The sequence below is a fragment of the Myodes glareolus genome, chromosome 5 (assembly GCF_982192425.1).
Source record: "Myodes glareolus chromosome 5, mMyoGla1.1, whole genome shotgun sequence".
NCBI classification, from domain to species: domain Eukaryota; kingdom Metazoa; phylum Chordata; class Mammalia; order Rodentia; family Cricetidae; genus Myodes; species Myodes glareolus.
The window spans coordinates 19,353,424-19,379,745 of NC_142030.1; the positions used below are offsets into that span (position 1 = coordinate 19,353,424).

The window sequence follows — 26,322 nt, forward strand, 5'->3', positions numbered from 1 at the left end:
ACTAGCATAAAGCCTTCCACCATTAAATTAACATAATCAAGTGCTTTGCGGTAGTGATGGAAGACTGGTGGCCGTACACCATGGTCAGAGGTAGGCAGGTGACATTTGTGAAGCACAGAACAAACACTAACTGTTCAGTCTGTTGGTATATGATCGTGGACATTCCAGTCTCTAGAACCATGAGTAATAAATTTCTCTTGCTTGTAAACAACCCATTTTAAAGTGCTTTGTTACAGCAGTCTAAAGAGACTGGGAAAAGAGGGCAATGCTCATAGTAATAGAGGCTTTATATACCTGTGTGGTTGGTATATGTATGTGTGCATTCACACCCACATGTACGCCCAACTGCATGTACTACGACCTTCATCAAACATTTCTACTGATGGGTAAGTGAAACTGAAAACAAGCCCGAGTAATGGAGCACGTGTTCTAATAGGTCTTAATAATTAAAGCCTGGAGTTAGATATTGGGGAAAATCAGAGACCAGAGAGATGAAGGAGCAAAACGGCAGCCACCTTATCTCTCAACTTCCCAGCCAAAAAAAAAAAAAGAATGAGTTCCTGTCTCCTCTTGCCTTATCACTTCCTCTTTCCTCCCAGTCATATCACTTCCTGTCTGTCTGTACAGACCTCCAAACCTCTAGACCTCTATGATTAGCTAGTGGCTAGCTCTACCCTCTGATCTTCAGGCAAGCTTTATTTGTACAAACAATATATCACCATGAGAAAAGCCCAGAAAAATCAAGTTATTAGTGGCATTTATAATATGTTTTTACCTACTAATAAAACTGGTCCTTTTTCTAATAAAGAAATAGCTCGATCCATTTGCCTCTCCTACAGAATCATCTTGGTCTTGAAATTTCTAAATATGGTATTTCCATATTGTAGTTCTTATAGTGACTTCTATCTGGGATGGCATTAGGGTTCCTCTAGTGGAATATGTCAGGTCCCATTCTTCACATTGATCCCTCATTTTCTCCTTTAGTTGAAGCTCATGTCTTCTTGATTTGATCTGTCACATGGCTTTCAATCTTAAGCCATTTGTTTTCGGTCTAAAACCCTCTAGTGGCTACTTTAAAGGTAAATATACAGAATCCACAGCAATGTCTATGTACTGCACAGTGTCCCAGCCAACTCTCCCCACCCCCAAGCTCAGAGAGTTAGCCAGGATCTGTTCAACTTTAATTCAAGGACCTTGATAAGAGTATAAAACATCTGTCTCTTTTCATTTGTGTTTTGACTGGTTTCTGATTCACTTAAAGTCTCTCCAGATCTTCTAATATTATCTAACTCCATTCTTTCAAGAGCATAATTCATTGCTACAATTTTAAAACACTTCATGTAGGCAGCAGTTTGTTTTCAGAAATGTCATGACATTTCCTTTCTTTTTCTTTATATATGTGTATTTATTTTTAGTATTTTGTATTTTGGGTACATGTGCTTAGCATTGATTATAATTAATTAGTTAAGTTCAAGTAAGTAGGCTATGTAAAAAAATCAATCACACTAAAATAACTAGACTATGCCCATCTCTCACTATTGGGTGACCTTATCTTTGGGTGGGTCTCTTTTCCCCTTCTACTCTTATTTTTTTCTGCCTCTTCTCCTTTCTTTCCTTTATTCTTCCCTTCCTTTTCTGCCCTCCTCACCTGTCATTTCCTCTCCCTTGCCTCTCTTTGCCTCCCTTCTTTATCCTCTTTTCCTTCCTTCTTCTCTTTCTCCTTTCTTTTCTGCCTGGCTTTCCTTCCTTCCCTCCCTCTACCCCTTCCTTCCCTCCACTCCTTCCTCCCTCCTTCCTTCCTTTCTTCCTTCACTCCTTCCTTCCTGTCTTTATATCCTTCATTTCTTTTGTCCCACTCTCCTTCTTTTATTTTCTTTCTCCCCCCTCTCCTGGTCACCTTTCCACCCTCGTCCTTCATTCCTCTCCTTCCCTTTCTCTTTCTGACAAAGTTTCCCAGTCTGGCTCAAAATTTCTGAGCCCAAGAGATCCTCCTGCCTTTTTATTTCCCAAAGGGCTGAACTCCTGGTGTGCCCCACTCCATCTAACTACATACTCTTGCCTATGACTGTCTTTTAAACTTTTGACACCAAACCATCTTCTTTGGCCTTCCCCAGGTGTGAGTCTAGTTCTCTGAGCTTTCTATTCTGCTTCATTCTCTGAAATAACCCTACAAAACCCAATTCCGCTGCAAATATTTGTCATAACTTTTTAAAAAGCAGTATTTCCTAATGAGTTTGTAAAACAACCAACATTGCAAAAAATGATTCTGAGACCTATGCCTCTGTCCTTTGTTCATAGAGGAGCACAGCAGAGTTCATTTCCCTGGGTATAGAAAAAGAATCCAAGTCAGTGACGGTTTTCCCAAAGATCCTCTTGGTAACTTTTTTGGTTTACTTATAAATTTATTCTAATAAGTGGACCCAAACTGTGCTTTTCCTGAAACCACATTGCTGCGGGAGTATCTTCCGCTGCCTCAGCCAATAGTCGCTGGAGCAGGAGCCGAGAGCAGGAGCCGGGACCAAGCGCTGGAACCAAGAGGGCCTGATCCGGGATCTGTGTCTCTTTTTAAAAGAGAAATATACCACGTCCCAGTGGGCTGGTATTTCAGTGGCTATTGGCTGAGGCAGCGGAAGATACTCCCGCAGCACCACATGAAGGGGGTGCACCATTTATGTGGATGCTGTGACACTAGGTCCACATACCAAATAAGTGGAGCAAGCTCCAATCCTATTTTCCAGATCCCACATCTATGTAATATATTGTCCTCAGAGGATAGAGGATGTATCCAACATTCAGCTGATAATAATAGATACACATTTGATCTTAGCCAAAAGGTCAAGAAGTGATCCAAAGCACTGCCTCGTAACCAGACACACAAGCATTAGCATCAATCTTACTCCCCTCACACTAAAACCCCGAGTTCCCAGGATGGACCCGTCTGGGTTTACCTCACTGAGCCATCAATGGAGGCAGTAAGCACCAGCTGCTTGTCTTCCACATAGATCACTTGAATAACTTCTAAAGAATGGGCACGCCAGGATAGCAGCTGCTTGAATTTCTAGATGGCAACAAGAAGACATATCTCTTGGAATGAATCAAAGTACAATCTTAAGCAAAATCATTTCTCAATGAAGAGCTCTATTTATGACTGGGTGGGATAGATGGTGATTGAGCCTCTGCTCTGATTATCTTTTCTCTTGCTTATAGAGGTACCAAAAGCACCCCAGTTTTGGAGAATTATTATTCTGCTCATACCCCTGCTGGATAAAGCAGTTCATATTTTTATTAATGTGCCATTGACTTTAGGGGATGGTTGGTAGCTGTGAGAGACACAGGGAAGATCATTAGGAGTGAGAGAAAGCAGATCCAGAAGGTGAAGCCCAAAGAACTCTTTTAAATTTGCAAATTGTACCTAGAGAAAGCATTGACTGCATTCTTCTTTGCATGGGGTTTGAGGGTAAGAGGCACCTGTTGTAAGTAACTGGCAAGAAGAATAGGCATAGCTTATTCTCTTTCAAAAGAAGTGTGAGGGTCAACTGATGGACCCAAAGAAGGCCAACCTTCTTTAACATTTGTCCTTAAGTTTGGAGTCTAAGGGGCTTCAGAAGACATTCCTATGGTTTGTTCTGCAGCAATATCCTCTGTGTGCTTCTCTCTATTCATCGATGGACACACTAAGACCACATTTCCCCTGGGCCATATACTCATGGTTATCTGTGTGACCAAAGTCCTGGAGCATGCAGTTCTGTGCATCTCCTATTCCTTGAGACTCGAGTAGGGTTAAAAATAATTTCTTCCGAGATTCTTAGACTGCTGACTCAGTTTCCCATGTTTGTTCTTTAAAAGACAGGCTAAAAGTCTGTACTCTCTTACTTCAAATTGCTTCAGAGATGTTCAAGAACATTTGGTCATCCAAGGGTTTATTCTATGTCTTAAGACAGCACCCACCCAAGCAAAGGCTGGGGTCATGTAGCTTAAATTGCAGCAGAATATATACCTGGAGTATAGGGGGCACTTGCATTTCCATCATTTGTGTGTGTGCTTGAGGAAAATGTTAAAAAAAAAAAAAAAAAACATGAGCTGTTTGTGGAAAGCTGGGGTTCATACCTTTTCATCATGAGGCGGATCCAAGAAGGCACTAATACTGCAAAGGATAACATGTCCTTCTGTATAAAATTTAAACATTGGAGTGCTTAGTTAGATACTATATTCTTTAGTCAAACGCTCCCCAGAATGACAAGTCATTTTTGATTCAGGCACTTAAATTAGTAGAGAGAATAGAATCTGAAAAGAAATTTGGAGTCTGGTGATATAGCTTGGTGGAAGACTTTCCTAGTCTGTAGAAATCCTGGGTTTGGTCCCCAGCATAGCATAAAACTGGGTGTGGTGGTATATCCATTGTAACCCTAGTTCTCAAGAGCTAGAGGCACAATGACCAGAAGTAGAAGGTCATCTTTGGTTATATAGAAAGTCTGAGGCCATCCTGGGCTACATGAAATCCTATCCCAAATAAAAAAATAGTAAGAAGAATGAACATCAATACTAACTCAGATTGCTCCATAAAAGAAGGAGAAGAAATGCTCCCAAACTCTTTTTAATAAGCCAAGATTATCTTGATACAAAACCAGATAAATATCCAACACAAAAAACAATTATAGACCAATTTCCTTGATTAATACAGATGAAAAATTCTTGGAAAAAACTTTGAACTGAATTCAGGAACACATCCATCATACCATTAATATGATCAAATAGGCTTTATTCCAGGGGTGGATTGATGGTTCAATGGAATAATATTGGACTACATAAATGGACTCAAGAACAGAATTCACATTATTTCAATTGATACAGAAAAGACCTTTGAGAAAAATACAGAATCCCTTTAAGATAAAATCCCTGGAGAGACTTGGGATGGAGAACATATCTCAACATAATAAAAGCCAATACATAAAAAAACCAATAGCCATCATGATATTAAATGAGGGAAAACTCAAAGCATTCCAACAAAAAGGACAAGAGTGACCACTTTAATCATTTCTATCCAATATAGTGCTTGAAGTCATAGCTAGAGCAATAAGACAAGAGAAGAAAATCAATGAACTGTGAATAGCAAAATAAGTCAATTCATTTCTATGTATAGACGGTATGATATTTTACAGGAGAGATACCCAAAATTCTATCAGAAACCTTCTAGAATTTCAGAAGAAGAAATTATTTGTAGGCTGGCCATGGTGACACACCCCTTTATTCCCAGCACTCAGAAGGCAGAGGCAGGCTGATTGCTATGAATTCAAGGACATCTAGGTCTACATAGACAGTTCCAAGAAAACCAAAGCTACATAGAAAGATCCTGTCTTAAAAAAAGCAAGCAAAAATATACATTTAGTTGGCCCAGACACTTTGGGTGAGGGATAGAACCTTAGATTCTGCCCTGAGATAGAAATATGCAGCCATTTGGCATTAGCTGATACCCTGGGACATGCCAGTCCTCCGTCTACAGCAGTGTACAATATCATGATGCTCTCTCAGTCTCCTGGAGGTCCAGCAGTGTCTTAGCATCTAAGCTGAGTCCTGAGGGTGTGCAATTCTATAAGGTGAAGGACAAATTCGTGGACAATTTCACCTGTATTCAAAGGTTATCCATGTATAATGTGGGATTTCCCTCTGTATGCTGTGAATACCATTGGTTAATAAAGAAACTGCTTTCAACCAATGGCTTAACAGAATATAGCCAGGCTGGAAAAGATATATAAAGAGAGGAAACAGAGTCAGGGAGAAGCCATGTAGCTGCGTGCAGGAGACAGACACACCTGAACCTTGCTGGTAAGCCAGAGCCACATGGTGAAACACAGATTAATAGAAATGGGTTAATTTACAATGTAAGAGCTAGCCGATAAGAAGCTAGAGCTGATAGGTCAAGCAGTGATTTAATTAAGACAGTTTCTGTGTGATTATTTTGGGTCTGGGAATCCAGCAATGAATGAATAGCTTGCAGCAACACATGTGAGGAAATACCTAGATAAGGACTCAGAATCCAGACCCTGGAGGAACCATAAGGAGGACACACGCCACAAACAGCAAAGGTTGGGTTGGAGCTGGCAGACAGCCATGGTACTTTGTGTTCTCGGGTCTCAAACTCTCTCACTTTGAGTCTACCTCCTCGGAGACTTTCATTTGTCCCTGTAAATGTCACGTGTGTTTCTCGGAGCCATTTTTATACCGCACAGGTTCTTAAGATGCAGATTAACCTGACAGGAGGAGGACTTACCCACATTGGCAGCCAGCAGTGTCCTGCAGCACGAGTCAGTGTACAGTGAACTCAAGGAAATGGCAGAGTGCTTCGTGAAGGGCAGTATGTCCTTCAGGAGCTTTCCCTGAGCAAAGGACAAGGCAAACCATGCTGCTTCTATGATAATACATTCTATAAGATCGCAATATTAAAGTTATATTTCACTCTACCTGAGATGTCTCAATTTTATCCCTGCTACTTATCAGGATTTTCTAATACATACTGAAAATAACATGATGCAATCCATGAGGGATTATTACTTTGAAATGAATAGTATGGATAACTCAATGTATGGATTAGCTGATTATTGAGTTCCTCTTTCCTTGGTGTTATCCATGGGTCTTTTCACATGACTCCTTGTGTGGGATTTCAACTATATGGTCTCCCTTTACACAAGCATTCCCATTAGAGTCAAATGTAACTCCATGATTACAAGGCATCTTTCAAAAAGCATATATATATATATGTATATATATATATACATATATATATATATGCCTGCCAGGAAAACATAATTCTGACTATTGGAGCAATAATGGATTGCAAGAGATTCAAACCCAGATAAAGTGCTTTTGAGTGGTATAAGCTAGCCCTTAGAAGGACTTCCATATATATTATCTCACTGGAGATGGGAACAGCATCTGAGTCAGCAGCTGTTTTCTAAGACTTGACTTAGATATCATCTGTTCTGCTTCTCTTTTTTATTCATCGCAGATAAGAAGGCATTTTATTCCAAGATCATCTTGGAGGCAGTTTGTGTTTTCAAACTAGGGGTGTCACTGAAGCCAGAACCCGTTGGCACACTGGGACTGAGCTGGCAGACAGCCTTGCTGCTTCGTGTTCTCAGATCAGGTGTGGGTCACACAACACTGTTGCTGTCTCCTGGGTTTTCCAGTAGAAGAAGCCGTATCACTGCATTCATGCCTTCTGTGTCTCCAAGAGTTTCAGGGTCACAATGGGAAATCTATAGGTTCTCCTAAAGCCTCTTACTTTGAAGTCTTTTTTCTAAAAATAAACTTATTATTACTGTGTGTGTGTGTGTGTGTGTGTGTGTATGTGTATTGGGGTGCATGTGTGGAGGTCAGAGGACAACTTTGTGGAGCTGGTTCTCTCCTTCCACCCACACATGTGATTCTGGGATTGAACTTGGGTTTTGGAGCTTATGTGGCAACTTATTTTTTACCCACTGAGCCATCTTGCTGGTCCCTAGTTTGTACTTTTAATTTGGAATACCCACCTTCCATTAAAAACACTTGAAATCTCATGGTAAATTAAAACTTCTGTTTTCACAGTAAAAAATTTAAGAACACTCCGAGTGATGCAATACCATCTTTCAATAATTTATATCATTAAAGTTTTATATTAGGATTCAGCCAGTAAAGGGGCTTACTGCCTATCCTGGCAACCTACATTTGATCCTTGGAACCTACATGGTGGAAAAAATGACTATCACAAGTTTTTTTCTGACTTTTTCATTACTGCTATGACATGTATGCACCCACATGCACACACAGATATACATAAACACACGTGCGCACACACACAAAGATAAATAAAGATAACAAAAAGTATTTTATATACTATGTGTCAGTATTCTTATATTCTGTTTTATGGCATGGAAATGTGAATGTGTAGGTGTGTGTGTAGGTGTCGCTCCTCAGGAACACCATGCACCTTATTTTGGGACAAGCTCTCCCCCTTGCCTGTAGCTGGCCAGCTAGGCTAGAAGGACCTGCCAGCAAGCCCCAGGATCTGTTGATCCATCCTCCCCAGCACCGGGATTATAGGAATGCTCTACTGCGCTTAGATTTTTGATGTGGATTCCAAGGGTTGAACTCAGGTCTCCAGTACTTTATTGACTAAACCATCTCCTAGCCCCTTAGATCATTTCATGTCATCACTGAGGACATTCATTTAAATATCCAATAAAATATTATCATGACTTCACAGCTCAGTTCGAAAGCTTTGAAACTCTTCTCAGTTTTGAAGATGTAATGCCTGAGTAGTAAAGCCGACCTGGTGTATAGCAGTAGCCAGTGAGCGAGCTGACAAACCATCTGTTTGGCTAGAATAGAGGAACGTTTGAAGTGGATGCCAGGAGGAAGAGGGCTGCAGCGCATAGATACCCACTTTGCCATCCCATTCCTTCTGAGTGTCAGTCAAGACCAAACTTCATTACCTCCAGCGTCCACAGGCGGAGATGCCCATCCTCATGGGCCGTGACCAGGATGGGAGGCTGTGTCTCCGCGGAGCTAGTAGGGGTGGGCTGTTTTCTGCTCCCCGGCTGCTGCTCTCCCACCGTGTCTGCTTGCTCACCTGGTAGAGAAACTCATGAGCTCTGTTGGTATTTCTAATCCTTTGGGTTTCAAGTTTTACCGAACACCAAAGAAGAGACGGGTGGGAAAAGAGAAATATGGGATTTTTCTCAAATTTTTTTCTTTAACTTAAGAGAATTCACAGGGAAGAAAATAGAAAAGCAATTGTAGAATGGTATCCTGGATGACTGGAAAAATATAAAAGACTTATTTGGGTTTCTAATGTAAAAGAACTCTAGAAAGTTCTGTGTGTGGTGGCTAAACATTATAAAATTTTTAAAACATCTAGAATATTTTATAAAACTAGCATAAATTTTTAGCAAAATGCATTGGACACTCAGTAATATTTTAGAATTTAAAAACCTCGAGTTAGCATAAAAGGCATCATTTGTTTTTGTTCATGCTGAGAATGTTTCTGGACATGCCGTCCTTTTTAATTAGCATGTATTAACTATCGATGATAACAGGTCTTATTATGAAAATCTCACCTATGTGTAGCATATGTATTAGTTACATGTATTTGTATTACTCCTTCTTATCCCCTCTCAGTCTCTCCCATTGAGCCCCTTAAAAGGTGTCATTTTAATATTCTTTCCATTAGACCAATCTTTGGGGGTCACACATTAGATATCCTTCCTGCCTGTCAGATATTTACATTGCGATTCATAACAGTAGCAAATTTATAGTCATGAAGTAGCAACAAAATAATTTTATGGTTGGGGGGTCACCACAGCATGAGGAACTGTATTAAAGGGTTACAGTGTTAGGAAAAGTTAAGAACCATGGTGTTAGATTATCTAGACCCCAAACATTTCAGTATTCAGCTACAGAGAGGGCACATTGGGAATATTCTGTCACACAAAGTCGCTGTTGCCGAAGAGCTAGTCTGGACTGTAACTCCGTGCTAGAGCGCTGGCCCAACTTGTGTGAGGTCCCAAGCATGATCCCCAGTCCCACAAAGCAAAACACAGACAGAATCAGCTGCTTTGTTCTAAAGGACCGAGCTGATACTGACCTTTGACCTCTGTGTCATGGATACTTTGTTTGCTTCCCTGAATGGAGAAGAGAGAAAACGTTTCTGTAATATTGCAAGGGAATGGGACCTACTAGATGGGCAGCTTCTGCAGAGCTGAGTTGTCATTCTTAAGTACTAATGTTAAAAGTCATTTTACGATTATTTCTTTGCAATAAGGTATTGCAGAGATTTTCATAGTCATAAATAGAAGAGCTATAAAACAATGGCATTTCCTGGTTGGTGGCTTGCACTCGTGACTGGTTAAACCCATGGCACATGCCCAATTTTTGGTGGGCGCTGTCTCTAATTCTACTGACAACCACACAGGTGTCTTTATTCCCCCGATATTACCCATAAGGAAGCAGAAGCTCAGCTTTACTGACAAAGCTAGAAATCGGGCAGTGTACAGAGGACTCAGATTTAGGCATGGCTCTGCCTGACTTTTCTATCTATCTGTGTTGTTTTCTCTCCACCACACTAGCGCTTTCAAAATAACTTTTGCATGAAAATTTGACTTAATAAATTCTGATTAGAGAAGCACTCTGCAAAAATATGCAAAATTAGAACTGAGAGGACAGAAGGCCACTGCTTTATATTATGGGCTGTGATCTACTTATACCATATGTGAAATATGAGAGCCGGGAAGAGAAGCTCAAAATACTGGGTAATTTTACAAGCATAAAAACAATAGGTGTAACTTATTGATTCATTTATTTATCATTGATCATGCATCGGTTGTTCACACATGTGAAGACTTTGAAAAGAAAAGAAAATCAATGTAGTCATTGATTTTTAGAGAAAACAAAGATTATGCCTGTACACACAGATGTACCTCAAGAGCCACTAGTTGTGAACTGAAGATGCTTTCTCTGGCGCGCGCTTACCTTGCTGCTCTGTGGACCCTTGCTTGAGTCACATTGGGTTGACGAGCAGATGGAATCCTGACTTGATCTCCTATACAGGGATGGAGGAGACACAGGACAGAAGGTTCAGAAAACCCACAGAACTCGGAGTGCCCTCTGCTCCAGTTTCAGGAGGTTATTTCCTTCTCACCCCTGGAAGTATCCCACTCATGCATGAGGTCAGTAAAAAAAATGCTCCCTAGTGTGGTGTTACAGGAGAATGCTGGGGGCCTCAGCATCATCTCCCCAGGCCGGGCTTGCCTCACCTTTAACACTAGACTGAGCCACTGAGGTTCAGAAACTGAAGTGCAGGGGTGGATGGCAGCAGGTGCAGACAAACCTGGCTAACTTCTTGCCCTATGTTTCTGTTTTTGTTTTGTTTCTTTTCTTCTGGCTTGATTGATCCTGTCTCTTCTATGTTTTGTGGCCATGGGCTGAAAAGTAGTCTATGTACAAAGAACAGGCCCTGATAATATTCTCCAAAGACTTTTGATGTAATTTTAAGACAACATATAGGGAAGGTGCTAGACCCCTACTCACCAACAAGTGAACCCTAACTATAGCACAGAAACCTTTAATTTCCCTCTAGAAATTTGTTTAACACTGTTGCTTATAAGTACAGACTCCTAAAGCAAATACAAATACAAAATAGAAAAGAAGCATACTAGTAATTTACCAAATAATGCTCTGCTCTTGATGGAGTGGAAGGAGATTCCCCAGTTATACTAGATAGCATATGAAATCTGCAATACCTTTTCAGTTTGTTCCCCCCAAGACCTAAATTTGCTGCACACCTATGGTGACTGTGTTAGGGTTTGCTAAAAGTCAGATCCAATGAGCATTTCCCATTTCTACTTCTGTTGTAAAGGGACATCCGAGGGTGACATGGTAAGGGTTTACACAGTGTGATGACGTGGTAAGTGTCTACACAGTGAGGCTAACCTGGTAAGGGTCTACATAGTGAGACACAGGTACTAAGGGTCTACACAGTCAGGCTGACATGGTAAGGGTCTACCCCACCAACATGTCAGACCCCTAAACACTGTGACAGTGAGGAAAGTTGAAACAAAGGGGTCATTTTCCTTCAGCTGACCCTTCCTTAATCCTGGGATATGGGCATCTCATGTCACCTACCTGAGTTCCAGATAGCACTATGGGACCACGAGGGTCTGAGTTACCTTACACAGTCAGGAGGTCGGAAGAGGAACATTATGTCATTAATCCGGAATCGTTTGGGATCCAACTCAGGGTCCGTAGAGAAACAGTCCTCGGGCCGGTATCTGAAAACAGGCATGTCCTTGCCTAGTGAATGGTAGGAACTGTGAAACTCGCCTCATACTGTCCTAATTCCCATGCAGATCTAGTGGCGGTGGCACACACAGTAAATCCCAGCTCTTGAGAGGTAGAGGCAGAGGTGGGTGGATCTCTATGAGTTCAAGGCCAACCTGGTCGACAGGGCGGGCGAGTTCCAGGACAGCCAGGGCTACACAGGGAAACCCTGTCTCAAAAAACAAACAAAAAATGTTATCATTGCACAGAAAGTGAAAGCCTGGGAGTGGGCTTAGTCCAGAATTGCCTCTTTATTAAGGCTTTGCAGAATCACATGGTTATCAGATGAGCTACAAGTCTTTAATCCAATTAACTGGACAGATTTCCTATCTATAGGTTAGAGTGTTGCAGCCTGTAGACGGACCATTTGGATGTCTTGTACAGTTTAAACAGCAGAATTCTACTCTGACCATATAAAAGCATAGATTTTGGTGCAATGTGGTACCTAACCACAGGATCATAAAACTGAGTGGACAAGAGCAGATAATCCAGAGATTACCCTGCTCCCGCTGCTCTTGTTTGTCAGGGACCCAGATCCAATGGGACTTTCCAGGTAGTATCTGGGGAATAGAACAATAATAGTCTTTCACTACCCACATTCCACTCTATGCTGTATCTCTTAACTATCACTTTACATTCCTTAGCAACATGCCCCTTTGATTTAAGGAAAACTATATCTGCCTATTTGAGGTGATGGATGATTGCTAAAATTTGGATCTGGAACATCCTCCAAGGACCCATATTTTAAAGGCTTGCTCCCCAGATCAGTGCCCTTGGAAGGTGTTGAGCTTTTAAGGAATGGGGTGTAGTGGGAAGTTTTCTAGTTCTTTGGAAAGCAGTTCTTGAGAGACCAGGTACTCTCTCTTTCTTTTTTACTTTCTCACTAGGAGATGCTGTATCCCTCATTCCTATTCTGATCTGATCTGATCTCACAGGCCCAAAGCAATGGGGTCAATTGGTCACTTGAACCTCTGAAAACATGACTCAAAACAAACCTTTGCCTTTATTGTCCTAGAGATTTGTTACAATGGCAGAAAAGGAGATTAACATAATGGTGCAGAAGTCTTGTATGGATGGGACCAAGATCAAAAGAGAATTTGATTACTTTTTTAGCTCAATACTTTTAGGTATATTTGATCATCAATCAATCATGAAAGACATTTTTAATTAGCAAGAAACATTATTAAGTTTGAACCCCCAAATCATGATGCTCTTGAAATGGAAGGGCTCTTTCTCTTTGGTGAAGGAGTCAGACAAAATGAAGTATATTAAGAAATGGCAGGTTGGAGGGATGGCTCAATGGTTAAGCGCACTGGTTGTTCTTGTAATGGACCTGGGTTCAACTGCTAGCACACACATGGCAGCTCACAACTGTCTGTAACTCTAGTTCTAGGTGCCCCGACACTGTCTTCTGGCTTCTGTAGGCACTAGACACACAGGTGGCACGCAGATATACATACAGACATAACACTGATCCATATAAAATTACTTAATAAATAATATAGTGGAAATGGCCTCTACCATAAATATAGGAATAATGTTCACTTTTGTAACTGGTAAAGCTGGGAATATATTACTTTACACAGTTCTGAAATAAGTTGTGTCTTTCTTTTCCAAAAGACTCCAGGGATTGTAAATTTTAGAAAAAATGTTCTATGTATATGTGTGTATGTAGATGTCCAGTGGCCAAAGAACAACCTCTGTGTTGTTTCCCTGGTACAGGACCCACTGATAGTGTCACAGTATCTTTCATTGGCCTAGAACTTGTCAAGTAGGCTTCGATGGCTGGTAACTAGCAAGCCCCAGGAATCCACTTTTTCTTACGTCACCGGTGCTAGAACTATGAGTATGTGTCACGACTGTCACCTGGCTTTTACACCCTTAGGTTCAGGGATCAAACTCACATCTTTGTGCTAGCAATGCAAGTCCTTTCCTCACTGAACTATCTCCCAGGACCCTACTGTTTTTTTTTTCAAGACAGAGTTTCTCTGGAGCTTTGGAGCCTGTCCTGGAACTAGCTCTTATAGACCAGACTGACCTCGAACTCACAGAGATCCTCCTGCCTCTACCTCCCGAGTGCTGGGACTAAAGGCATGGACCACCACTGCCCTGCTGACCCTACTGTTTTAAAATAGTCATCTGCCTATAGAAAAGGGATTTGATGTATAACCTACCATAGTTGCTTTCTTTTATTGAATACTTGCTTTGCATGTATCCCTTGGCAAAATGCCTGGTTCTTAAGCAAGAAGGACTGCTACCTTAAAATTGGAAATAGCTCAGGACAGCTGGCCCCTTTTTATGGTGGCATCAGCACAGATGTTTTTCATTGATCTTCTTCTCAAGAGTCAGACACAAACTGATACCTTCAGTGTGAGAACTGTTTATAAGAATGTGATGAACTGTACAATGTGTGTTGACACACGTATCAGATGACAAGTATACAATACAGAAAAAAAACCCAAGGACAAGCACTGAATGTTAGAATGGGGCCAACCTTTGATGGAAAGGGGCATGGTTCAGGTACAGCAGTAGTGGAGAGTGCCCTCTAACTAGAGGTGGAGATTTCTTATGTGTTTTTCTCTTTTCCCTTTTCATCTTCCATTGTTTTCCATTTTACTTTCCAAGCTAAACTTGATTTTATTTTGGTTTATTAAGATTATTGACCATTTTGTTTCTGCAAATAAGTCCTGTGATTAAAGGGTGCCCATACAAGGTCTCAATTCACACCTTTTAACTACACAAGTGAAGACAGCCTATTACAGTTCAGCCATACAGATGATACATTATGTTAGTTCCTTTCAACCAATGTTAAGAACACTTAGAGGTGGTTAACTGGGGAGAGTAAACACTTCAGTCATGGTCCAGAGCATCTCAACAGAACTGGTTGAGAACCAAGATGCACTTGTGACATTGGCCCTTGCTACAGTCACCATGTGATTAACTAGATATGCCAATGTGAAGGAGAAGGGAAAGCCCTCTAGCTTGCCTTTCAACATTTGTATTTATTAAATGAGTAAACATTGGGGCACTAGGAATACAGAGGGAGGAGAAGCTTGATGGAGGAGCAGGTCATGAATTGTGAAGCTTGATGTAAATGGCAAATGATCAGATGGGAAATGCTAGTAGATGATTGGATATGTGTACTAAAACTTGTGGCTATTAGTGTGTCAAGTTACATTTTAAATATTTGTTGGGGATAGAGAGAGGGCTCCGTGATTGAGAGGGCTCCATGATTAAGAGGACTGGCTGCTCTTCTGGAAGACACAGGTATGCTTGCTAGTATCGACAGGATGACTCACAACCATTTCAGGGGATTCAATGTTCTCTTCTAGCCCCACGTAAAACATCCATATGCATAAAATAAAATTTAAAAAATTAAAAGCATTTATTGAAGTCATAAATTTAAACATGGAAAGATCATATATTTATGCAAAGGAGAAAGCTTTTGGGTATACAAATGCTTAAGGTATTTTTTTGTGTGTAATTATGAAATGTAGACTCTCAGAACACAGTGTACTTATGAACATAACCTCTGGGAAAGTCCTTCCTTGAAGGCATTACTTGCTATTTAGACTCTTATACAGTATAACTCCTATTATTTAGGGCAAAGTCAACACTTACATTTCTTTGACAGTAGCTGTTACAAAATTCCATAAGATAATCATGCCATTTATGGTTCCACAAGCTATCAAATTGTATCCCTCTGTTTGAAACAAATCAATGCAGTTCACCTCAACGTCAACAGCAGGATTCTGAAGAAAAAAACAAAAAGGACACAGAGGTAAACTGGTGGGAATGCAAAGCCAGCCTAATTCCAATGTTACATATGCACACAGCAATTGTAATCAACTTAAAGCAGCGTAGTAATATGTTCAAAGTCATTGAGCATGAATTTACTACCCCCATTGCCTTTAGCATTAAAAAATTTTAGCTTAGATGATTCCTTAAAACAACAAAAACATTCTCCCCTTCTCTTCTGGCCCCTTTTGACTTGGCCTTATTCTGCTTTACCAACCATTAAAGTATTTCTAGTTCTTTTTACATTCAGTCTTCTTGGAGAAAAAAAAAACAGTCCACATTAGCTGATTCCACTAACATGCCAGTCTTTCACTCGGCAAGCCCATATTTGCAGAAGTCTTTTCTATGTATTGCCAGTAAGTTATGATGTTCTTTGCAGTTATCTTGCCTTCGATATTTTCTGAACATCTTAGGTTCTTGGAATAGAGAATTAAATATGGTGTCTGTGATATGAAATATGTATGAGAATTTAAAGTACTTAGATGAAGTGTAAATTACCGAGCAATCTCAAAATGTTGTGGAGGACGCGCAAGACTTTATCCATTTAGTCATTTCCCCAGCCCCGCATCTGTTGGACTTTATTAATTTATCATCTAATTTAAAGTGATCACTTTTCAATTCTTTGTCACCTATGCAACTGCTTGACAAGTTCCTCGGTTCCAACTCACTGTGCACTCATCTTTCTGCTATTATTTGCTACACACAATGTTTCATACAGCATATACATATGTCCAAACCTGGTTCCAATGACAGAGTTGGAAGAGGTTGGCTAGAATCCCTCTCCAAAATATGGAGAATTGTGTGTATTAATTTCAAAGCCCTTTAATCTAATAATAAAATCTTTTATTGAAACTACCAATGCAGTCCAAGTTCAGTCAGTGCTATGCTGACATTTGCTTCAATATGAGAAAAACAATATCTTTTCTATATTAAAATGATCCAATAGACAATTTTCAAATTCTTTAAGACAAGCCTTGTAATTTTTTTGGGAGTTACATCACAGTTATTTCACGAGTGATAAGCAAGAGCCTGAAGGCTTCCTTTGATTGGTCCTTCTACAGCCTGCAGTCTTCTTGTAGGCTTTGGTATCTGACAATTGGTCCCTGAAAAAGCTGAGACATTGAGACACTTCAAGCTCATATTAGAAATAAAGTTAGTGAAGAGACATTTAAAACAATCAAAGGCCTAAATGTTTTTAAGAACAAACAAACATACAAATTGACATCTTCCTTATTTCCCTGTCCCCAGCCTCAACCAAAGACCCTGGATGTTCATCCTCAGATGTATGTGCCTGCAGGCATGTCACAGAAGTAACTTTCTGAAGAGACTGTCTATCAAGTTGTGTATTTCCATATCTACAGATACTTATAAGATACTTTGAACGGTCTCTGTACTCTAGCAGTTATACATGTTTTAGTGGTTACACACATCTCAAGCATCCTGAGACAATTCTGTGGTAGTGTAGGGATATGGGGCTGACACGTATCATGATACAGTCCTATCTCAAAAACTAGCTATATGAGGGCAACAACACACACACATAATGGGAGCCACTGTTGTAACATGTGGTAAATAAATTTATGCTGGAAAGAATCAGGTAGGTGTTTACATGACAGGTGCCTGGGGTGGTGGTGATAGTCTACCTATTGACAGAGATTGGGGTTGTGCAAAGTTCTTGTCAAGTTCATTGATTACTACAATTATATCTTGCTAATTATCCTTCCTAATCCTTGCTAATTCCATTAAAAACAACTCTGTAAGACAGCAGGGGACTCCAGTTACCAATGCATATCCTGAAACGTTCAAGGCAGTATCTATGTACACCTTTCCCTTCTTCAGAAATGTATGTAAGTAAGATGGACTGGAGGGTGGGTAGAGGACGGATACATAAAGAGATCCATAGTAAAGTAAACATTACAAAATAGTAGTTACATTTAAGGGGAACCAGTCATATGTGTTCACTCTTTAATTTTTTTCAAATATTTTATGATAAAATGTTGGTGAAGAGAACACCAGACTTGTCTCAAACTCCTGACCCTACAGCCTCAGCCCAATTTCCAGGATTACAAACCACCATACAGAGGCTGCAATTGAGACTTCTGAAACCCTTTGTTAGCTATCAACCGGCCAGGATGAGAGCGATCTCCACTTGTTAGCTATTGACCAGGACAGGAGAAAGCTCCACTTGTTAGCGATCAACAGACCAGGATGAGAGATCTGTCCACTTGTTAGCTACTGATCAACCAGGATGGATCTCCATTTTCCTATGTTGTGGGAAATAAGGGTGCCTCCTCCTTTCAGTCTGTTTGCAATTTTGGAATACAGACAACATCCTGAAAAAAAAGTCCGACAATGTCTGTTCCTTGTTTGTATTTTAAAATACAGTGTAATGGTAGCAGATACATTCATGATTAACCAAATGGTACTTGTACATTCTTGATTAACCAAATGACTCTTCCCAAGCAAGGTGAGAAGCAAAGACCCAAAGCTAAGAAAATAAAAGATGCAGTTTGATGAACTGACTTTGAAAAATCTAGTTAAAAGTAGACTATGCCTGTAATCTGGGCTCTAGGTAGACTGGGGAGTTCAAGAATAGTAGTCTGAGAGGCACAGTGAAACACTCTTTCAAAACAGACAAAACCAAAACCAAAGCAAAGCCACACACACATGCTCACATGCGCGCGCGCACACACACACACACACACACACACACACACACACACACGTGCACCTGCACCGAATCAAATCAAAAATGGCCAAAAAGGTCTATAATGGTATAGTAATTGGGCAGAAAAAGTGAATCCTTCTAATATGATTAACACATACATGTTCCTAATATATGAGAAAAATTCAATGTAAGAAGGAATAGACAAGTTGTATGAAAAAATAACAAATGCTCCACGAATGAACAGAGGATATAACAAATGCTCCACGAATAAACAGAGGATATAATAAACATTCTATGAATGAACAGAGACTATAACAGATGTTTCATGAATGAAGAGGACATAACAAATGCTCCACGAATGAGAGAGGGAATAACAAATACCCCATGAATGAACAGAGGATATAACAAATGCTCCATGAATGGACAGAGAATATAACAAGTACCCCACGAATGGACAGAGGATATAACAAATACTCCCATGAATGACCAGAGGTCTCATTAAAAGCTAAACAGCCAATAGCTAGGTAATAGAGGGATATGCAGGGCTGGCAGCAGAGAGAATAAGTAGAAGGAGGAATCTAGGCTCCGAGAAGAAGAAGAAGAAGAAGGAGGAGGAGGAGAAGGAGGAGGAGGAGGAGGAGGAGGAGGAGGGAGAAGAAAGAGAGAGAGAGAAGGGGAGGGGAGGGGAAGAGAGGAAAGGAGAGGAAAAGAGGAGAGGAGAGGAGAGGAGAGGAGAGGAGAGGAGAGGAGAGGAGAGGAGAGGAGAAGAGAAGAGAAGAGAAGAGAAGAGAAGAGAAGAGAAGAGAAGAGAAGAGAAGAGAAGAGAAGAGAAGAGAAGAGAAGAGAAGAGAAGAAGCAGGAGAAAGAGGGAAACTGGGAAATTCCTGGGGTCAGCCAGCCAGGCAGTTGTGAGGCAGCCAGATATGAAAAACAGGAAAATAGAACATACAGAATGAAAGCAAGGTAAAAAGTCCCCAAGGTAAAATGTAGATGAAGAGAAACAAGTTAAATTAAATTATAGCTGCTAGAGACAAACATAAGATAAGGCTGAGCATTCATAACTAACGAGTCTCCATGTCATGATTTGGGAACTAGTTGGCGCCCAAAAGAAGGCCTGTTACATATAACAGACATTTCATAAATGAACAGAGAAAAATGCTTCACGAACAAGCAGAGAATATAGCAAATATCTTATGAATTAACAAAGGATATAGCAAATGCCCCATGAATGAACAGGAAAGTAAGCTCACTCACAGTGTACAAAAACTGACACCAAAATATACCAAGTTGGGTGTTTTTCATATAGATTAAATTTTTTTATGCTTGGTAAGACTATGGGGAATATGTACTCTTTCATGTAGCAGTGAAAATGCAAAATTATACAATGTAGGAGAATTTGTCAATATCCAGGAAAACTTCACAGAATTCATGTTTTCCTCTACAAGTCTCATACTTTTTATCTTATATTCAAACTTTGATCCATATTTCACCTTATTTTTTGCAAGGTAAGAGATACAGATCTAATTTCCTTCTTCTGCATGCAGCTATTCAGTTTCCTAGCACAATTTGGTGAACAGGTTGGCTTTTTCCCAATACATGTTTTTTGGCACCTTTGTATAAAACCTTGGGTGCGTGTAGCTGCATAGATCTCTAGGTCCTCCTCCTATTGGTCTACACATTTTATGCCAGTGCCATTCCCTTCTTGGTACTATGGCTTTGTAGTAGAGTTTGAGATCAAGTGTTGGCTGTTTTCAGCATAGCTCTTTCTGCTTAGCATTGTTTCGGCAGCTTAGAGTCTGTGGTGGTTTGAAAGAAAACAGCACCCAAGGGAGTGGCATTATTAGAGGTATGACCTTGTTGGAGTAGGTGTGGTCTCATTGCTGGAAGTGTGTCACTGTGGAAGCAGGCCTTGGAGGTCTCATATATGCTCAGCCACACCCAGAATCTCATACCATTTTCTATTGCCTGCATATCAAGAGGTAGGACTCTCAGCTCCTTCTCCAGCACCATGTTGGCTTGGACGCCGCTATATGATTTCACTTGCTACCTGGAGGAGAATGATCTAGAGAAATAGCTGAAGCATAAGAACAGAGAAGTCGACCTATAGAATCGAATAGAAGACCCGGATATTAACCCACAAACCTATGAACACCTGATTTTCAACAAGGGAGCTAAAGGTATACAATGGAAGAAGGAAAGCATCTTTAGCAAATGGTGCTGGCATAACTGGATGTCAGCCTGTAGAAGAATGAAAGTAGATCCATATCTATCACCATGCACAAAACTCAAGTCCAAATGGTTTAAAAACATCAACATTAATCTGACAACTTGGAACATGATAGAAGAGAAAGTGGGAAGTAGTCTACAAGATATAGGCACAGGAGACCACTTCCTAAGTAGAACCCCAGTAGCACAGACAATAAGAGAATCAATGAGTAAATGGGAACTCCTGAAATTGAGAAGCTTCTGTAAAGCAAAGGACACTGTCAGTAAGACAAAAAGGCTACCTTCCAACTGGGAGAAGATCTTCACCAAACCCTCACCAGACAAAGGTCTGATCTCCAAAATATACAAAGAACTCAAGAAATTAGACACTAAAACTCTAATTAACCCAATTAAAAAATGGGGTACTGAACTGAACAGAGAATTCTCAACAGATGAACTTCGAATGGCCAAAAGACACTTAAGGTCATGCTCAACCTCCTTAGAGATCAGGGAAATGCAAATCAAAACCACTTTGAGATACCATCTTACACCTGTCAGAATAGTAAACTCAAAACCACCAATGATAGCCTATGCTGGAGAGGATGTGGAATGAGGGGAACACTCATCCATTGTTGGTGGGAATGCAAACTTGTGCAGCCACTGTGGAAATCAGTGTGGCGGTTTCTCAGGAAACTGGGAGTCAACCTCCCTCAGGACCCAGCAATTCCACTCTTGGGAATATACCCAAGAGATGTCCTATCATACTACAAAAGTATTTGTTCAACTATGTTCATAGCTGCACTATTTGTAATAGCCAGAACATGGAAACAACCTAGGTGCCCCTCAATAGAAGAATGGTTAAAGAAGGTGTGGAACATATACACATTAGAGTTTTACTCAGCGGTAAAAAACAATGTCATCTTGAATTTTGCATGCAAATGGATGGAAATAGAAAACGCTTTACTGAGTGAGGTAACCCAGACCCAAAAAGAGGAATATGGTATGTACTCACTCATAAGTGAATTCTAGCCATAGTTAAAGGTCTTTGAGTCTATAATTTGTGATCCTAGAGAAGCTAAATAAGAAGGTGAACCTGAAGAAAATCATATAGTTATCCTCCTGGATATTGGAAGTAGACAAGATTGCCAGGCAAACTTGGGTGCATGGGGGGATAGGGTGGAAGTAAGGGGAGATGATTAGAGAGAAGGGAGAGTGTGAGGATGGGGGATGGCTTGGGGGAATGGGATGGGGGGAGGGAGGAAGGATGGTTATGGGAGCAGGGAAGTATATATCTCAACTAAGGGAGCCATTTTAGGGTTTGCAAGAGACTTGATTCTGGAGGGGTTCCCTGGCCCAAGGAGAGGTCTCCAGATTGTTCCCTGGGCAGCAGAGGAGAGGGTGCCTGAACTGGCCTTGGCCCATAACCATACTGTTGAATATTTTGCATATCACCACAGAACCTTCATCTGACGATGGATGGAGATAGAGACAGAGACACATATTGGAACACTGGACTTAACTCCCTAGGTCCAAATGAGAAGCAGAAGGAGGGAGAACGTGAGCAAGGAAGGCAGGACCAGAGGGAACCTTCATTCGTCATTGGATGGAGATAGAGACGGAGACCCACATTGGCGCACTGGACTGAGCCCCCCAAGGTCCAAATGAGGAGCAGAAGGAGGGAGAACATGAAAAAGGAAGTCAGGACTGTGAAGGGTGCATTCACCCACTGATGCAAGGAGACTGATCTAATGAGAGCTCACCAAGACCAGCTGGACTGGGACTGAACGAGCATGTGATCAAACCGGATTCCCTGAATGTGGCTGACATGGGGGCTGACTGAGAAGTCATTGACAATGGCACTGGGTCTTGTTTCGTCTGCATGTACTGGGTTTTTGGGATCCTAGTCTGTTTGGATGCTCACCTTCCTGGACCTGGAGGGAGGGAGGAGGAACTTGAACTTCCCACAGGGCAGGATACCCTGACTGCTCTTAGGACTGGAGAGGGAGTGGGGGGAATGGGAGGGTATGGGGAAATAGGGGAGGAAGTGGAAATTTTTATAAATAAATAAATTAATTAATTAAAAAAATCTCTCTAATAAGCTGGGAGACATTTTAGCATATTCCTTTTCTACTCTTCCCATTTATAGCTGAGGGTCGCTTCCAGTCTAAGAAACTATTAGGGAACAAAAGGTACAAACAGAAGGCATTTGGAGTTTACTCTTGTAGTCATTTTGCAATGCACACTACATTATTTACTACTGAAGCCGCACACTCTGCTGTGCAATAGATCTCAAAACCTATTCCTCCCGTCTGTCTAAAGCCTGTACCCTTTGATCAACAGTCCCACTGTCCTCCTCTCTGCTTCTTCCCTGCAGACTCTGGAACCAGCACTCCACCCTGTGTCTAGGAGCTCCAATTTTTTAGACTCTCTATATACATGAGATCATGCACTCTTATCATTAAAACAACAAAAACAAACCAACAAAAAATAGCGGGGGCTGAGAAGATGGCTTGGTAGCTAAGAGCAAGTGCTGTTTTTTGCAGAAGACCCTGGTTCAGTCCTCAGCAACAATGGCGGGTGGCTGGCACCATGGCAACCATGTCAGGTGCCTTCCTCTGCCCTTTGTGGTCACTCTACTTACATGTACATACACACACATATGCATATACATATTTTTTTTAAAACATCACAGGTAAGCAAGGTGTTGGATGTGCTAATTGACTTGAATTAACCATTTGACATTGTAAACTGATATCAAGTCATCACAGTATGCTCTGTAAACATATAAAGTTAGGATTTGTTCAAAAAAAGTTAAAAATGTAAAGACAAAAACTCTGTTTTGGAGATGAGATTGAAATACATTATGGTCTACCTCTACCGTCATCTAATTCTTGCCCGTCTGTTAGTGATGAAGGGTGAATTGCTGGGCACCGCACTATCCTGTCTGGATACTTGCGGTGGGAGTGGATGGCACCAAAAGGTACCAAACACAAGTGTCCATGGAGAGATGTCCATCCCCTTCTCTTTGGCCTTGGTTTCTGAAGTGAAACACTAGAATGTTCTCCTAACTATCAGGATCCTAACTCTTGCTCCTCCTGAATGTTTCTGTTGTCACAACCAAGTCTGGAATCTAGCTTATACTAGCATACAGTGTAGCAGTTCTATCGTGGTATTTTTCAAGCAAAACTGACTCTGTTTTTGTTGTTTCTCCTCCCCTCTTCTCCCAGACACTCTTCCTCCCTCTTCTCCCTCCCATCTGCAGCAGCCCCCTTACTGTCATGTGCGTCTTTGTGCTTTCCTGATCCTTCTGTACGTCCTTGATAACGTTCTCCTATCTAGCCTCATAGTTTGTAATTCTTCTCCCATCCCTTTATTTACATACTGTAAATATTAAAAGTCAGGATCGATGGTGGTTTGGATGAGATGCCCCCCACAGTCTCGATATTTTGGAAAGATTTAGGTGATGTGGCCTGGCTACAGAAAGCATGTCATTTGTGACAGGCTTTGAAATAAAAGGCATTATACCACTTGTAGAAGAAAGGAAGAAAGAAAGAAAGAAAGAAAGAAAGAAAGAAAGAAAGAAAGAAAGAAAGAAAGAAAGAGCTGAAACAATGGGCTGTTGTCCTTAAGAATCTGCCAGTTGTCACATAGTTTCTTTAAAACCTTGCTTTGTTGCCTCCCCTACGTTACTGTTTTAGAGTATAAAATCAGAACACCAACTGGACCTGGATCCAAGCCTTCCAGGAGCTATGCCGTCTTTGGTCCACCAGCAAAATCTCTCTTCTACTCTCATTGCTGTAGATTACTTATTCCAGAGAAATTTCCACTTCTTGAATAAGACTTCAAGGACTTTTTAAAACAACATTTCCATGAGAGTGGGCACATTTTGCTTCATTCCTGACTTTGGAGAAAATGTTTTCAGGCTTTCTCCACTTAGCATAGCGTTTGTTATGAAGTATATTACTTCTGTTGCTAGTTTTTTCAGGGCTTTTATCATGAAGTGATTGTTGGACATTTTAAAGGCCTTTTCTGGGTCTATTGACCATGTTGAATCATGTCGTTTCCATCCTAAGTGTGTTTGCGTGTTGTTTTACATGTACACACTAACTTGCGTATTGAATCAGCCTTGCATCTCTGCTGTGAAGTCAGCATGGTCATGAGGTATGACCATCTCCACCTGTAGGCAAACCATGCTTTCGCCAACGGCCCCATACCCAGAAGTATATGAACATCACAAATTGGGAGTCTATGGATTATTAAATTTAAAAAAAGACACAAAGTTAGGGCATATAGAGGTAGGGGTGGATCTCAGAGGAGTTAAGAAGAGGAACAGGAATGAATATGATCAAAATACATTGTATGGAACTTTCAGCGAAAATATTTTTTAAAAAGAATCAGAACATACGTGACTAGTTTGCTGACTGAAGCTTTTCTGGACGATTAACTCAACATCTGGGAAAGGAATGGCCATCCCCCTGTCTTTAGTTGACACCTTCAGATGTACAATATGGCTTCCATACTGTAGGTAAGGTATGGCATCAGGCAGCTCCCATATCACCACGAGGAAGAGGTCATCCTCTTTTCCCTTGAGCGGAAGAAATTTGGTAAGTGAAAAAGAAAATTCAGTGTATTGTTTCTGTTGAGCTGTTCTTAAATAAAGCAAACGCAGACCGGTACCCTGTCATCCTGCATTATCAGCTCTCAAGCTCTGGCTTCTTGCTCACAATATCATTTTCTTTGTGTCTCACGCATTACAGTAACCAGAAACCCGAATCTGCTATGTCATGGAAGTTTTATTATCTCTACATGCACATGCTTTAATCCATCTCAGCATCTGCTGGTTAGCTGCACATCAAATTGACACATGCTAGAGACCTTTTAGGAGAGTGAGCTTCATTGGGAAGACGTCCCCACCAGATTGGCCTGGGGGCACACCTGCAGGGCATTTTCTTTACTGATGATTGATGTGGGAAAAACCCAAGCAACTGTGAGTGGTGCCACCACTGGGCTGGTGCTCCTGGAAGAAACCGGGCTGAGCAAGCAGTCAGCAGGGTCTCCCTGTGGCCATTGCAGTACTTCATGCTTTGTGTTCCTGCCCTGACTTCCTTCAACGATGGACTACAGGCTGTTAAGATATGATGAATCCTTCCATCCACAAGTTGATTTTTTAAAAAGTGTTTGGTCAAGGCCTTTTTTTTTTAAAAAAAAAGTGTTTTGCCAATCCTTACTAAGACAATATGATATTGTCTTTCTACCTTTATTCATTTATTTTCTTTCTATTTTCATGGGTATGTTGTGCTTGTATGTGTGCTTGCATGTTTGCGTGTGTATATGTGTGTATGAACATGTGAAATCTCTTGGTCACATCCACACACGAATGTGAGACTGAGATAGGAGGGATGTACCTTACAGTTTTATTTGCTTTTGTATTATGATCATTTATTCTATATAGTTTTTTTCTGAATCATTATTGTTAGGGATATTGCTAATTTTTTATATCTGCATGGGCATAACAACCCAAAATTTTAAGGCTGGTCCTTTTGCTGAAAGAATAGGGACCCTTCTAGAACGAGAAATGGCTGTGGTCGGGCAGAGATGACTTCTGGGGAGTGAAGACAGTGGGGTGCACCCCGAGTTCTTATGTGATCTAAGTCTGGGGCAGATTCTTGTTTTCATTGACCTTTCTCTTCAACTGATGGATGGATAAAAGTTCTTGCATTATTTAAAGCCTTTGGATTCTGGTTCTGAGGCTTCTATTTCTCTCTCTCTCTCTCTCTCTCTCTCTCTCTCTCTCTCTCTCT

The 26,322-nt window shown here is 40.9% G+C and overlaps 1 protein-coding gene, 1 long non-coding RNA gene and 1 other non-coding gene across 5 annotated transcripts in view; 1 reads left to right on the top strand and 2 right to left on the bottom strand.

Moving 5' to 3' along the window:
* LOC146894834 (uncharacterized) overlaps positions 1–6,458 on the top strand; it is an 85,527-nt gene extending 79,069 nt beyond the window's left edge. For both annotated transcript variants that reach the window (XR_015737849.1, XR_015737848.1), the window contains exon 3: positions 6,228–6,458. This is a non-coding gene — a long non-coding RNA (uncharacterized LOC146894834). The remainder of the gene's footprint in view (positions 1–6,227) is intronic.
* The window catches only part of Wdr64 (WD repeat domain 64), a 113,125-nt gene that overhangs the window by 14,242 nt on the left and 72,561 nt on the right, over positions 1–26,322 (bottom strand). For both annotated transcript variants that reach the window (XR_007232495.3, XM_048436415.3), the window contains exons 15-23: positions 24,927–25,106; positions 15,472–15,602; positions 11,700–11,801; positions 10,504–10,573; positions 9,620–9,656; positions 8,469–8,605; positions 6,269–6,374; positions 4,108–4,166; positions 2,949–3,058 (exon numbers count right to left, since the gene is read on the bottom strand). Coding sequence is in view for 1 of the 2 variants with exons in the window: in XM_048436415.3 (XP_048292372.3) it covers positions 2,949–3,058; positions 4,108–4,166; positions 6,269–6,374; positions 8,469–8,605; positions 9,620–9,656; positions 10,504–10,573; positions 11,700–11,801; positions 15,472–15,602; positions 24,927–25,106 (932 nt within the window). In the remaining variant the exon portion in view is untranslated. The remainder of the gene's footprint in view (positions 1–2,948; positions 3,059–4,107; positions 4,167–6,268; positions 6,375–8,468; positions 8,606–9,619; positions 9,657–10,503; positions 10,574–11,699; positions 11,802–15,471; positions 15,603–24,926; positions 25,107–26,322) is intronic.
* On the bottom strand, positions 2,665–2,847 carry LOC125402018 (U2 spliceosomal RNA). Its single transcript, XR_007232519.3, has one exon. It is a non-coding gene; the product is annotated as a U2 spliceosomal RNA (small nuclear RNA).